This window comes from Lonchura striata, chromosome 5 (assembly GCF_046129695.1).
Source record: "Lonchura striata isolate bLonStr1 chromosome 5, bLonStr1.mat, whole genome shotgun sequence".
NCBI classification, from domain to species: domain Eukaryota; kingdom Metazoa; phylum Chordata; class Aves; order Passeriformes; family Estrildidae; genus Lonchura; species Lonchura striata.
The window spans coordinates 12,700,147-12,714,279 of NC_134607.1; the positions used below are offsets into that span (position 1 = coordinate 12,700,147).

The 14,133-nt window shown below is 47.7% G+C and overlaps 1 protein-coding gene across 1 annotated transcript in view; it reads right to left on the reverse strand.

Moving 5' to 3' along the window:
* Nucleotides 1-5,332, reverse strand: part of CACNA2D4 (calcium voltage-gated channel auxiliary subunit alpha2delta 4) — a 120,160-nt gene extending 114,828 nt beyond the window's left edge. The window contains exons 1-2 of the mRNA XM_077783300.1: nt 5,226-5,332; nt 535-616 (exon numbers count right to left, since the gene is read on the reverse strand). Of these exons, the coding sequence (XP_077639426.1) occupies nt 535-616; nt 5,226-5,332 (189 nt within the window). The remainder of the gene's footprint in view (nt 1-534; nt 617-5,225) is intronic.
* Nucleotides 5,333-14,133: the final 8,801 nt, after the last annotated feature.

Consider the following 14,133-nt stretch of genomic DNA (forward strand, 5'->3'; position numbering starts at 1 on the left):
GGCTGTTTGGTGAACAGGCCAAGCAAAGCTCTGTCCCCCTGGCTTCCAAGGCACCTGCCTGAAGGGCAAAATGCAAAGAATTGATAAACAACTGACTGAATACAGATGAGAAAACAACAAAAACAAACAAACAAAAATTTAGTGAAGCTGGAGAGATCCAGAAGCGGATAATGTGGTGACAATGAGCAGGTGAGTGACAAGTAGCAGAGAGACTTAGGAAAGGAGGAATGAAGGTCAGCATGGGAGAGCAGGAAGTGATTATCACAGGGGAAACATGAGGAGTGCTTTAAAAAGTATTTTTAACAAAAAGTGGTACAATTAAGGTGGTGCTCAGCAATGGCTGATGAAAGCAGGGATCTCCCTCTCCAGTTCATGGAGCATGGCCACAGGGCATCACTCTGGGCTTAGGGATATGGAGCTCCATGGTTTTAAAAGACACCAGTGTCTTATTCTTTCCTCCACCCTGGGGGAAACCTTGGAAGGCACACAGGGAGGTGACACAAAGCAAAGGGAACCCTTGCAGATTTTGCCTACCTTCTGCAACAGGAGAGAGCCTGAATACTTAGTCACAATGGAGTACAGCTCCCCACCAAAGGCATCTGCCCAGGACTTCACCCTAAAAAAAGGGCCAAAAGAAGGAAAATCAGTGTTAATAATTCCAATTCTGCAGAGCTGGTTACTTCTTCAGACAGATGAAACTCCACTGCCCTGAGTACAAACTGCTGTATTTCTCTAAGCCACTCTTCCGCAGTGGCAATGTTTTGTCCCCAGACTCCAGCCAGACAAGCAGCAAGGCAGGAGACAGTGCTGCTCTTGGACATTCTACCCAGGAGACTGGTGAGCAGGGAGAAACACAAGTTCTGCTGGTCTCAGTCACTGTGCTTGGCATGGGATTTGTCCCACCTAACTTTAGATTTAGAAATTTGGTTTTCGATAGCATCTGAGCTCCTTCTGTTGCTAGCAAAGGGAAATAAATTGCTTTCTGCACACACCCATTTGTCTCTCCTGACAGGCCCTGGGGTGAAGGGCTAGACACTCAGTGCCAAATCTGCTGAAGAGAAATAAGTGTCAGGACTTAGAGAAGGTGTCATGATTCACCCCTTGGATTCAGCTTCTCCAGCAGAACAGGCCAGAAACTGATGAGCCAGACAAATTCTCTGCTCTCACTGGTGATGCTGCTGCTTGATAATGCCACAGCTGATGATGCACATTGTCACTGTAAAGCACCCCCACTTGTGCCATCCTGGAAACAACGATGGGATGGCAGCAATCCCACATGGAGAACATCTGGATGTTGAGGAGCAGCCTGAACACTGAGCCATCCAAATCTAAATAGCTGGCTCCCAAAATTGACAGAGCACTTAATCAGCACTTACACGAGCCATGTTAAGCAGCTCCACCTCCATGCAGCTCCCTCAACAAGGATTCACTTAAGAGAGATTTATTTAATGCAACGAGTGGCCTTCTCCACTTACCAGAACACACCATGTATTTATGATGTGCAGAGTCTTACCTATAGCTTCTAGGGGAGTTCTTTGAGTCCCAGGCAGGCTTTAACCTCAGGGCCTGATTTCCCAGTGCATTGCACCACAAATAACACAGCAACAGAGATGAGCTCGGGAGAAAAAGCAGCACAGCAATGGTGGAATAATCACAAGAGCTCACTTCAAGCTGAGAAAGCCTGCTCAGACTCCCCTCTTGCACACAGGAGCACACAGGCTTTTTTAAACACATAGGGGAAGATTTGGAGCTATAAAAAAAGCAAAAGCGAGTGGGTGCCTTTTTAAATCAATCCTTAATTGGCAATGAGGCATTCATGTTTAACCACTCAGTGTGAACTATCACCAGCTGAAGTAATTTTTTTTTTTTGCATTGTGCTCTGCATCTTATTTTGAGAGCCAGAGCTTTTATCTCATCATTTCATCCTTAGAGAAAAAAGAATACAGATATTTTCTAGAGACCAGGATTTATTGGGCTATATCAGAGTTATTCTAGCAATAAAATAAATAGAATAAATAAATAGAATAAATTCTGGCAATGGAATAAAAGAGGAAACAGGAAACAGGGATCCCATGGGATGCTTTCCTGTTTGTTGTAGTAGTGACTAATCATTATTCCCTTAGATATGAGGATCTCTGGATCAATGTTTAAATTGATGCCCATCTGCTGCTACTGGCTTTATTAGTTTTATGTAGGAGATGTTTTGTGCTGAATTTAACTAATATTTTCCAGTCTCCTTGCCTTTTACTGTAGAAAAAGAGAACCTGAACATGAAGGGATAGTAATTTTAGCAGGGATGTTTATTTTTACCCCATTTCCTTCCCCTCCACCTCTATTTTGTGTCATATGTGTAGTGTGCCCCTACTCCTTCCAGCCCTCAACATTCTTCAACCCAGCAGGGTGGAAGAGTCTGTGGTGTTAATTTCAAGCAACTTCTTGAAAGTTCTTGAAACTTCCAGTAACAGCAGAACTTGAATAAAAAAGGGATTTGTATAGTTTTGGGATGTCTACTCTGGCTCAGGAACTGGTATTTCTTCTGGTCTCAAAGCAGAGGAAGAACAAGACACAAAGACAGGGGGACCAAAGAGAGGGCCAGGAACTGGCAGCTCTGGAGGACTGGTTGGAAAGTTAAGGGGCACAGAGGAATGAGAGAGCTCAAAGGTCTCAAATCCCCGTGTTACAGGGCTAAAGTTTGTGTCATTAAAAATACACAGTGGCATTCTGTGGAAGTTGAAAAGCAGGGAAGTGAAGAGGCGGAAATACATTGGCATTTACATATTCAAAAGACAATTATTTTCCAGGGAAATGAGCAACCTTAGAATACTGGGAAATTAAGGGCAGCCTGCTGAACTGAAATAGGTTCCCTTAATTTTTTTTTTCATAAACAAGAGAGAGAAAAGGTCAGTCTGAAATTCATTAGGTTGTAGAGAAATTTCTTTTAAGGTCTTTGGCTCTGTCCATCTCCAGAGCAGGTGGGCAAGAGGAGCAGCCTAAGGGGGCCACACCAGGTTGATCTTTGCCTCTCCCACCAGCATTTCCCAGTGCTTCTATTAGCCCAAGAAGAAGCCAGCCCCAGCTCCTCACCACTACTCCTGCCCATGCTGTGTCCAGTGGGGAAGAGAGGTGTTTGTGTGCTGAACTTGCACCCCCGAAGCATCACTAGGAACTGACTGAGCAGATTTTTGCACTGCTAGAGTTGGAGATGAGTGAGCTCTGGAATGAGCTGGCGGTGATCCAAGCACAATGCAGCAAAGCCAGACATGGCTTGGGAAGCAGCACAGCCTGCCTGAGCCTTGTGTCACCTCACCCTGATCGAACCCAGCTGCTGCTCGAAGGACTCTGCTGCTGTGTCCCCAAAATGTCCCCGTGTAACCCATGAAACAGAGCCATTTTCTGCTGACTTACTCCCTCTGGGCCTCTGGCCAATGTATTTCTCTGCTGAAATTTCATTTCAAAAGGGCGACTTTTGTGTTTTGGTTAAATTCATGAGTGGATTTGAAACACATTCAGCCATTGCTCTGGTTTTAGTGCCAGAGGAGAAAAGCTCTTTTTCTATTGTTTATTCTTCGTTCTTGTACAGGAATAAGTTCCAAATTGTGCAAAGTGACGTAAATATTTTTTTTTTTCAGTAGTAAAGGGCTATCACATTATAACAAAACACATCAGAAAAGGTTTTGGTCATAGATTGTCTGCCTCTAATCCCTGCCCTGTATTCAGTGGCAAGAACAGCAGAAAGGACAGGCTGGCTTCTAAATGCCACAGGCTTTAATGCTGAAAGGTATTCCTATGTGGTATTTATCCTGAACATGGAAAGTTGATTTGACTGGTTTGAAGCTGGCAGAAGTTGGATTTTATCTTGTGTAACCTCTGTGTCCATTCTGTGAAAGCCGGATCAGAAGCACTTTTACTGGGAAAGGACTTGATAGTGCAAGAATAGAATTGGTAGCAAACTTTCCTGAGACCCGCGTGGATAATGTCAGTGCAGGTCCTGGTCAGATGGGCTGTATTGGCAATTTTTGAATAAAAAACAATTCCCCCAAATGCAGGAAAGGACTTAAGGTGACTTGAGTTGATTTTTCAGACCTCTCCTTCTCAAACTGGCTGGCAGTGTTGTATCATCTCCAGACCAAGCTGCTGCCCTGCACCCAGCACCCTATCCCAGCACCTCAGAAGCTGCCCCACAACAGCTTTTACCAATGGCGGTGCTGACATTTCTAATCCTTGGAGGATTTAACTTGTCCAAATCAGCTTAACAAGGTGAAGTTTTTATAAACTGGGGTTGCTGAGAGCTGTTGGGCTCCTGGGAGGCTGCCAGGGCTGCGTCGCTGGCAGGGAGCGTTCCGGCAGTGACAGCCTCGTCACACCGACATACGCGGGCCTTGGCACACGGCAAACCCTCACCCCAAAAGGGGCATCAAGAGTCCTCGCATGTGCAGTGCATGCACAAACCACGGCTGGGTGTGCTTTGCATTGCAGCTCAGCTTCTCATTCCTTCACTCCAGAGCCTTCTGTAGATGGGTGGAGCAAGAAGTGCTGAGGCCTCTTTCCTCTCTTCAGCCTGCTCTCACTAACATCCTCTGACAGCCACACATGTGAAAAAACACGGCTGTGTGTATTACCCAGGCCCTTTTCAGCCAGCAGTCATCCAGACCAACGCAAGGGACCAAAGCTTCAGAGCTGCAAAGCTTGCTCTGCACAAAGGGGTGTATCATCGCTCAAACACCTCGTGTGCTCCTTCCACAGCTAGAACCTGGCTAGTGCTGGGTGTTCCTGCCATCCTGAAACCCAGCAGTGCCTCCTGAAACCACTCTGCTCAACTGGGAGCTGCCAAACTGGAGCCACTCATGGCTGCCTCCACGGTGGGATCCCTGCAAATTGCAGCAGCAGCAGGGTTTTACAAACATGTCTTTAAACTGGTTCTGCCTTCTACTGCCCAGTGCATTAAGCAGAGCATTAATAGATGTCAAAGTACTTAACTGAAGGAGATGAGTATCATTGCTATGCCTGACGAGTGGGGAGGAAGAATGGAGAGCATCCTAGCCTAGACCTGGGCACAGAATTGGTGGCACCGGTGTCTGCATCCTTTGCAAGGAGCCAAGGAAGGGAAGTGCCACCCCCTGGAGCCATGTGCCCCTCCCGAGGAGCCTGCTGGGGAGGCATCCCCACCCGCCTGTCCGTGCCCTCGGCATCGCCCCTGCACGCCAGCAGCGCACAGAAACACTCACGTCTCCAGCGGGATCTTCGTCTGCGCCCTGGCACAGGGCGGGAGGCAGAGCAGACACAGCATCATCCAGGGGACAGCCCAGGGCCCCATCCTCCAGGAACCGGCCATCAGCAGGGGCTCCTGCCGGCGGCGTGCGGAACCTGCCCGCCCTTCCTGCTGCCCTGGGCCATGCTGCCAGCCCGGGAGCCCTGGCGGTGCGGGGCCGAGCCCCGAGGGCACCGCGGCCGCCTCTGCCCCGGGAGCGCCGCTGCAGCTGCGGAGCGGCTCCGTGTCCCGGCGCGGGGAGCGCTCCCGTGGGTGCGGAGCGGCTCCGTGTCCCGGCGCGGGGAGCGCTCCCGTGGGTGCGGAGCGGCTCCGTGTCCCGGCCCCGGGAGCGCTCCCGTGGGTGCGGAGCGGCTCCGTGTCCCGGCCCGGGGAGCGCTCCCGTGGGTGCGGAGCGGCTCCGTGTCCCGGCCCGGGGAGCGCTCCCGTGGGTGCGGAGCGGCTCCGTGTCCCGGCCCGGGGAGCGCTCCCGTGGGTGCGGAGCGGCTCCGTGTCCCGGCCCGGGGAGCGCTCCCGTGGGTGCGGAGCGGCTCCGTGTCCCGGCCCGGGGAGCGCTCCCGTGGGTGCGGAGCGGCTCCGTGTCCCGGCCCGGGGAGCGCTCCCGTGGGTGCGGAGCGGCTCCGTGTCCCCGAGCGGCCGCTCCAGGAGGGAGCTCCGCGCTGGGAGCTGCAGCGTTCGTAATCCCCTGACAGCCCTTAATCCCCTCGCCAAGCAGCAGCAGCCGCAGATTTAGGGAAGTGGAGTGGGATAAAATCACCCGGGATTACTCTGATTTCTGAAGACGGGTCTTGGCTTCTCCAGCCGGAGGTCAGGCCGTGCCTGCTTTAAAGGGGTCGCATCCACATCCCCCAAACCTTCCGTGAGCTTTGATCTCTGCCTAGCAGGGCCTCCCCGAGCTGCAGGATGCTGTCGGGTCCCTCCGGCAGGCTGTCCCAGCGGTATGTCCTGTCCAAAGGGGATCGGGAGCCTGGGGGCAGTGGGGGAGCCCTGAAGGTGGCAGCAGGTCCGTGCTGGCCCCTGCCCGGTGCTCGGGTTTGCACCGGGATGATGAGGCTGGGCAGAGCCTTGGTGGCGTCCAGGACAGCTCCGAGGCAATTGCCCAGGCTATCTCCTTCCGAGCCACGGCTGTGGGTCTCTGGCCAGGGCAGAGGAGGGAAAATGAGAAGGAAAGCAAAAGAGACGTGAAAGAAAGGACTCTGCCAGTTTCAACTGATTGCCTCCTAATGTGAATGAGTATTTATTCATATCCAGACCTTTCGGTTTGGCCAACATTCACTTGAGATTGCCATTCCCTGGTCCGTGTCTGGAGAGCAATGAATCAAAGGAGCCCAATTGCTGAGCTTGATGAATAGCAGGAAGCAGCAAATTGCATGCTCAGATGAGGGACACACTGTGGAAGCTCATTATCATCACAAGAAATATGAATTATAAATAACTACAGATATGGCAGCAGAAAGAGCATAAATCACTGCTTCAACCTGTTGAGCAGCTTGACTGTATGGCTATCAATTAAGACATTTATTACAGTACCTTCCAATCATCTTTTGCACGTTTACAAATAACTTGTTTAATGCAAAATGCAAATGTTTAATGTAAAATGCAATGTAAAATGTGAAGCCATACTAGATCGTTGAGTTTCTCTAAGAACATGGAAGGGGAAACTGGCTGCCAAAGCACTGAAATAAAATTAAGGCCCATGGTATAGATGGCAACTCTGAGGAAAGTTAACTGTATCCCAGCCAAAACCAGCATAGATGCAGTTTAAATGGGATAATAGAAGTGACAGAGGAAATACTGCAAAGGGAATAAAACCAGGAAACATTGAATAGAGGTTAAATTGTATGATGAAGAGGCTAAAAGCCTGTGGTAAGGAATTAAGTAATTCCAGGAATAACTCACCTCAGGACAGGATGCTTTTGTCATTTATAACAATATTTACTCCAGACTGAATGCCTTACTGAGAATTTCAATCTTCTTCAAGCAGAAGCTGTGGGCCTCGAGGGCGTAAATTTCTCTTATGTTTTTAAGTCTGTGCAAAGGGTTACACAGGAAAGTCGAAATGGTTCTTTCTGACCTTAAAATCTACAAAAGAATCCATTTCTACACAACAAACACTCAAGAGACAGTGCCTTTAGCACATCACATGGCTGCACAGCAGCTGCCTGAGCCAGCTTTGGAAGGCAACAGGCACAGCAGATCTGGGGCCATGTAATTCACCTCTCTCAAGTGGCCAAAATGTGCTGCCTCCTCCTGCCCCTGCAGCTGGAAATTAGGAGAAAATTGCTCTTAGAGGAGTTGGGAAGACTGACAATGAAGGCTTCATTTGTCTGTGCTTACCAGGATTAAAACTGAGGGGTGGCATCCAGGGTGACAGGCTTCCCTGTCTGGATACTTGAGGGGAGAGAAGATAAAAATTCACATTCTGGAAAAAAAAAACCAAAAACAAAACAAAACAACAAAAACCAAAATCTGAAATGAGAGCTGAAGGCAGGACCACTAACATTTTAGGTAACATTTTCTCTCCACTTTGCAAGGAGCCATATAAATTATTACTGTGAGCGATTTTTGCAGGATCTCTTCAGTAACCCTGTGTGCTGTTTGCAGCTGGGACCCAGGTTAATCCAGAGCCTTTGTCTGGATGTGTTTGGTAACCCCTGAAACACTGGTAGAGAAGGCAATGAGATAGCAGCATGCTGAACTGGGATATCCAAATCCCTTTATTTGGATTTATCTCATTTACTGGATATATCTCACTTAACCCCTTAATGATCTAAAATTGCAAGGAAGTAAGATCGGAAGATTAAATGAAAATAGCACAGAAAACTGAAAACCCCAGGTGCCTGGAGGGGCCTTAATGGGATTAGTGTGCATCCAGTTGCTTCTGCAGAGCTCAGCCTCCACCGTGTGTGAGCACAGTTGGAGCAAAGGAAGGAGATAACAACAGGGGCTGACTGGGGAAAAAGAAAATGAAATCTGTGAGAAAGAATGAAAGCAAATACATAACAAGGAGTGAGAATTTAAGGCTGCAAGAGATATGAGGTGAGCAAGTGCAGCATTTTAGAGCTACATTTGCAAAACCATGAGGCAATAAAAAAATACCAGTGTGATTTTGTGCTGTAAACCCAGGCAGGGGAGAGATTTACCTGCTCTATTTATTTCTGGTTTGACTGAAACCAGAGTTTGGATTATCATGTTATGGGAAGAGACTGGCAAATGTAACGACCAGGAAAAGAACAAATCTCACCAAAAGACTGGTTAAGAAGTGTAGTTTCACAGTGGGATACATACGAGGAGAATGCACGTAAAACAAGCCACAATGGGAATAAACCATGTGGCCTTGTTCTCAGAAGATGAATTTATCTGAGATTGTAACCTTGTGTCTCTCATTATGTCTTGATGGGGCAACTTAGAAGAGCATCTGGCCACAAAATCTCCTTTCTACCCTGGTCAAATACTCTGCTTATGACCCCGTGTTTGAGCTGGTGTCCCATTGAGGAGACATGAGGATGGTGTCTGTGCCAGAGGCGGTGATGGAAAAGTACTTTTAGTCGTGGTTTTACTGACTGGTCATGCACATCTCTTAGTGTGAGTTTGGGGGCCCCAAGCTGGGCAACTCCCTGGGGGCTCACCTGGCAGGGGAGACCAAAGCAGTGTCCCCTGGTGTATTTGGATCATGCTGTCAGTTTGGCAGGGAGGCTTTCTCTGTTCTGGCAAATCAGGGTGGCTCAGGGAGGCTGTGGAGCTGGGCTGCAGCGCTCTGCAGGCCTCTCTGTGGTGATCCAGGCATCGAACATCTGCCTGTCAGGGAAGATGGCATCAGCACAGCTGAGCTGCCTCTCCCCAGCACAGCGCTGAGGGCCACGGGCTCTCCATCTGTGGGCTGGCACAGCACTCATGCCTCATTCTTGGGGTGCTGCTGCACATTGCCACAGCATAAATAAATGGAAATGTTTGGGCAGAAAGAGGTGGTTTTTTTTCACCTTTTTCAGAGGTTGAAAAATCTTTGACTCTTTCCTGCTAATTTTGTTTTGCTGTCAATACTGAGTGTTCAGACAAAACCTGTTGTATCAGAATTTCTGGAATATTCAGAACTCAATTAAAAAAAATCTTAAAAGTCTTATTATTTCTTTTCCCTTCCTTTTGATTTCACAGAAGGCAGCAGCTTTGCCAAAATTCTAGGTCACAAATTGTAACATTTCATGTTTTTCTCCTTTGAAGATGAGACCACTTTTTTTTCTTCACAAAAATCAGAGGCGATCAGTTTCAGTGTGATTAAAGATAAAAGCTGGGCTTTGGATACATTTTACCACACACTGATGTAGGTGTAGATAAAAACAGTCCATTCTTTCATGAATATTAATGAAAACATGTTTTGTGATTTTAGGCAACCATCAATTGTTATTAAAAATACCCTGACAGTTCTGAAGAAGAGCAAGAGGTGGGGGAAGGCTCTGCAAAAGGCTTTCCACATCCAATTAACACCGTTTTGTGTTTTGCTGTAAAATTACCCTGTACTTGTTGTGGAAGGTGCTTCCCTGACCTCCAGCTGCTCAGCGGGCTGGCAGGGAATGGTGTTCACCCATCCAAGCATGGCAGTGCCAGCACTGCTCCTTTTAAACTCTTTTAACCTCTGGTTACAATGCAAGTCACTTCCCGTCACCCTAAATTGCCTCTGACTCCGTAATTAGCTCAGTCACCTGCCAACTTCCATAACACACACTCATTCTTCCTCCCTTCCACATCTGACAGCATCTCGCCCTTCGAGCGGCTTTCAAACAGATTTCCCCTCCACCCCAGGGCCTTTTGTGCCGTGAGCCTGCCCTGAAAGGATGAAGATACAAATCACGTTGTGCCCAGAAGCATCATTTAAATGCCTTTGATTTCCTTCAAGGAGCACAAACAAGCTGAGGAAGCGAACCAGCATGTTTCTTGCCAGCATTTTTTTTTTTTAAATTTAGGTGTTTGAGCCCTCCTCAGTGTGGGGTGATGATGCTGGTCCCTCCCTGGGGTGGGTGAGGTCTCTCCAGCTCTCAGCCATCTCCTCCCCACGTGGGTGCTGGCTAAGGAGACTGCCAACCCCCAGGACAGAGTGGCTCCCAAGGATTCAGGCTGGTCTGGGGACATATGTTATGAGAGAAAAGAACCTCTCTCTTCCTGCTGGAACGTGTAGCAGTGCACAAAGCCTGAAAAACTCAGTTTCTAGCAGCCTGGCTCCTTCTGCTTCCCCCGCTGTTGTCAGCATCTGGGCAGCACATGGACAGGCAGGAGAGAGACAGGGAGAGATCAGCAAACCACTGGGTCGGGGATAGAGCAGCCTGGAGATAAAACCAAGAACTGCGTCCACCGTCCGCAACAGAAAATGGAATGTAGGCTTGCAAGAGGTATCGAGAAATAATATTTTATATATATAAAATTCAAATATAAAGTTTAAACTAGTAAATATTTCTAAATTTTATGTTGTAAGAAAGGAAATTTCTGTTCCAGTTTGTGATGTCTGTCTCAAATCATCTTTCATTTGCCAAAGCTGCATTCCAACTCCTGCCTTCTCATTAGTGCAGCCTTGAGGCTGAAGTTTACATCTTTCTGAGCCAGAGGCTCCTAAAGTTTCAGACAGAAGCCAAACGGCTGTGCCCTGAGGGATTCCTTCACAGGAAATCTGATGTGCATAAAGTAGGCAGAGCTGTGCTGAAATCTCATTAGTGACGGTTGCTTGCTGCAGTTCTGACCTTGGCTTAATTCGTTCAAGTGATGCTGGGGTTAATTGGCATTCTCAATTTGGAGTGACTCTCTTTTACAAGGGCAGTTTAAGCCTAGATTTACTCTGCTGGTCAGGCCTATAACTCCCCTAGACAAAAAAAGCATTACCTGGCTGTACTTGTGCTCAAATGCATGGTGTCACACTCTGACAGCCCCTGAGTGTCACCCTCCCATGTGGAACCCAGTGCTGGAGAGAAACCATGACCAAACACAGCAGCTGGGTTTTCCAGCAGATGTTGTCACACAGCCTGAAGGCTCTTCATGCTCTGTCATCAGGCACAGGGACAGTCACCCCTCCCAGGACACGCCACCTGCTCTCCTGCTCCAGCAAATGCTCAGCCTGCAGCTCCCCTTGCCAGCTCTGGCTCATTTGGGAGGTGAATTCCTGGGACTGGCTATGGCCCTCTTTGGTTGTCAGGAAAGCACACAGGGCCAGAGACACAGCACTCCTCATCCTCCTCATCTTCCTCATCCCACCTGGAGATGGGAACTAACTGTGCCCAGGATTCTGTAAGGCCTTTCCTGGGTCACCTTCAAACTGTGCTGTGCTATTGTCACAGCCCTCAGTTACTGGTCAGCTTTGTCCCATCCTATTTGCCTTCCAGAGGTTTTTCCAGAGCTCTGCTGGTATTTTTTCCTAATATCTGTTTTCACATCCACCACCAGCTATTTTTTTTCTCATCTACCCAGGCAGAAACAGCAACGGAAAGGTTATTCACTTCCAAAGATGGCCTGCAGCAGCAAAGGGCAGGCTGGTGTTCTTTCTCATCTCACAAACCTCTGTTGAGGGTGATCAGGAAAGAAAGGAACTCTGCTTTCACAGTGCTCCCAAATTTATCCCAAAATGCTGGGGAAATTCCAGCAGACTTCCAAATTCCAGAGCATGCTGATCATGCTCAGGATAAAAGATTAAAAAGGGATAGCCTTACACAGCTAGTATGGAATATGATGGAAACAGAGAAGGTTGATGTGACTAGAACTCCTTAGAATTGATTGGTTAGGAGGCTGAGAAATCCAACAGGTTAACATAGCCATGGAGTCCTTTTTCTGCTTTTTGGCAGGGAAGACACTGATTATCTGGATTCAGTATGCTGCTGAACATGTTAACCAAGGAGAAAATTGATATTAGCTCCAGGAAATAGCCAGCTGTGCCATGGCAGCTCAGGGCCATGAAGGTGCAGAAACAAATGCAGAGAGCACAGAGTGAGCTGAGTCTCTGGACAGGGTTTTTTTGGAGATCAGGTGAGCAGATCCTGTGCCCTATAGTCAGGAGGATGTTTTGTCACCCACAGTGAGTTGTTTTCAGCTGAGCAGTTCTATTCCCTAGCACAGGAAGTCTGGGGTGGCCAAGGGCAGAAACAAACCTCAGTAGCTCAATAGCCCACCCCATTCTGGCAAAGTCATGTTAGTGGGGAAGGAGCTACAACAGGAGGTTTTGCCTTCTCCTCTCCCATTGAAAATGGACTTTTTGTAATTCCGGTCTTTTCTGAAATGACGGTAGCAATTGCTCACCTCTGGACAGACCATCAAAAATCCCTTTAAGACTCTCATTATGCTGCTGCAGTCATCAGGCAAGAGGAAAACATTTCTAAGGAAGAAGCACAACAACAGCTTTGACAGCAGCACGTCGCAAATTGCATCAGAGACTCTGAGCAGAGAGCGAGGGAAGAGCAGAGCTAATGGGACAGGAAGGATAATGGGAATCTTGCACCAACTGGTTTCCTTAGTGTCATCTTTGCCACACAGCTGGAGAGAGCATATTTGGGAGCAACTGTAATTTATTTTTTGATCAATACAGGAGCTGCATCTGAAAATACCCTTGCTGTTCTGGTCACTCCCTGCTGGCTTTATTCATTTGCCTGGCCTACAGCAGGCTCAGGGCACGCCAGGCTGCCACGTGCCAGCCACTGGGATGCTGCAGAGCAAGGGAGAAGGGAAAGGATTCCTGCTGGGTGATACAGTACCTGCAAAGGGAAAGGAATAGAATATCAGAAATCCCATATTTGTCTAGACTAATTTTTGGTTGCTAGGCTGCTGCTGTTGCCTCTGTCTGCTCTTTGCTTTTTCCAGTTTTTGCTGCCTACACAACATGCTGATCTCTTTACAAAGTTCTGGATCTGGAAAACAGAGCAGTTTAGGCTGGACTGAGGGATTTCTCAGTTGGCTGCAAACAAAAATGAAGTTATCGGAAAGGAGTGAAGCCCCAGTGAGGTGTGACTGAGCATCAGTCTCTGCCTCTTGACTTCTGTGACCTCCATACATCTGTTATGGAACTGCTCCTCATGTTCACTTTAAGTGGGGTAATATTTCCTTCTATCTTCTTTAGAAGGGTAATGCATATAAAATGCACTTTTAGACACTTCTATCTAGCTATTTATGTAAATGCAGTTGTAGAGCAATGTTGAAGAGTTAAAAGATACATGTAAGAAATAGAAATCTTTTAAAGTCATGTTAAGATTTCTCATCCGAATGGGATTATGAAATCATCACTTCCAGAAAAGGAGCAGAGCACTTTAGGTTAAATACCTGAAAAGTGTTTGTGCCCCTCAGTTCTGTATTTGAACCTGTCCCTGTTCCCCTCCCCTCTTTCTGTCTGTCCAGGCCTACCCTCTCAGCACAGTGTAATTAAGCAGCTTTTAATGGTGTGGCGAGAAGAGCCCCACTTCTGTCTTCCTGTCACCTCCTAAGCTGATATTTTATCTCTGAGACCTTCCCATTTCATAACCTGGTTACTTCAAGGTGTGCACAGCAGAGACACAAGGGCTTGTTGTCATCACCTCTGGGAATGTGACTGCTCACCACACTGCACACTGGCCAGCCTTTGTCTGCTGGATTTCGCAGCCCCCTGCAGTGAGGGATTAGCTGAGTGGCCTGAAATTTAATGCTCTCTCAATTTCTGCTTTTAGCCAAGGAAGTGAAAGTTTTCCTGAACAAAACTATGTTTTCTTAGTGCTCTTGTATCTCCCTGCTTCCTGTTCTGATTTCCACACCTTCACTTCTGCCCCTAAAGGTGAGCTGAAAATTTCCAGTTTTCACACCTCTTTAGAAGTATTCACTAATTTCAAAGTCCTTACTGGATTTTCTTGAGTATACAGTCATAATTTCTCATA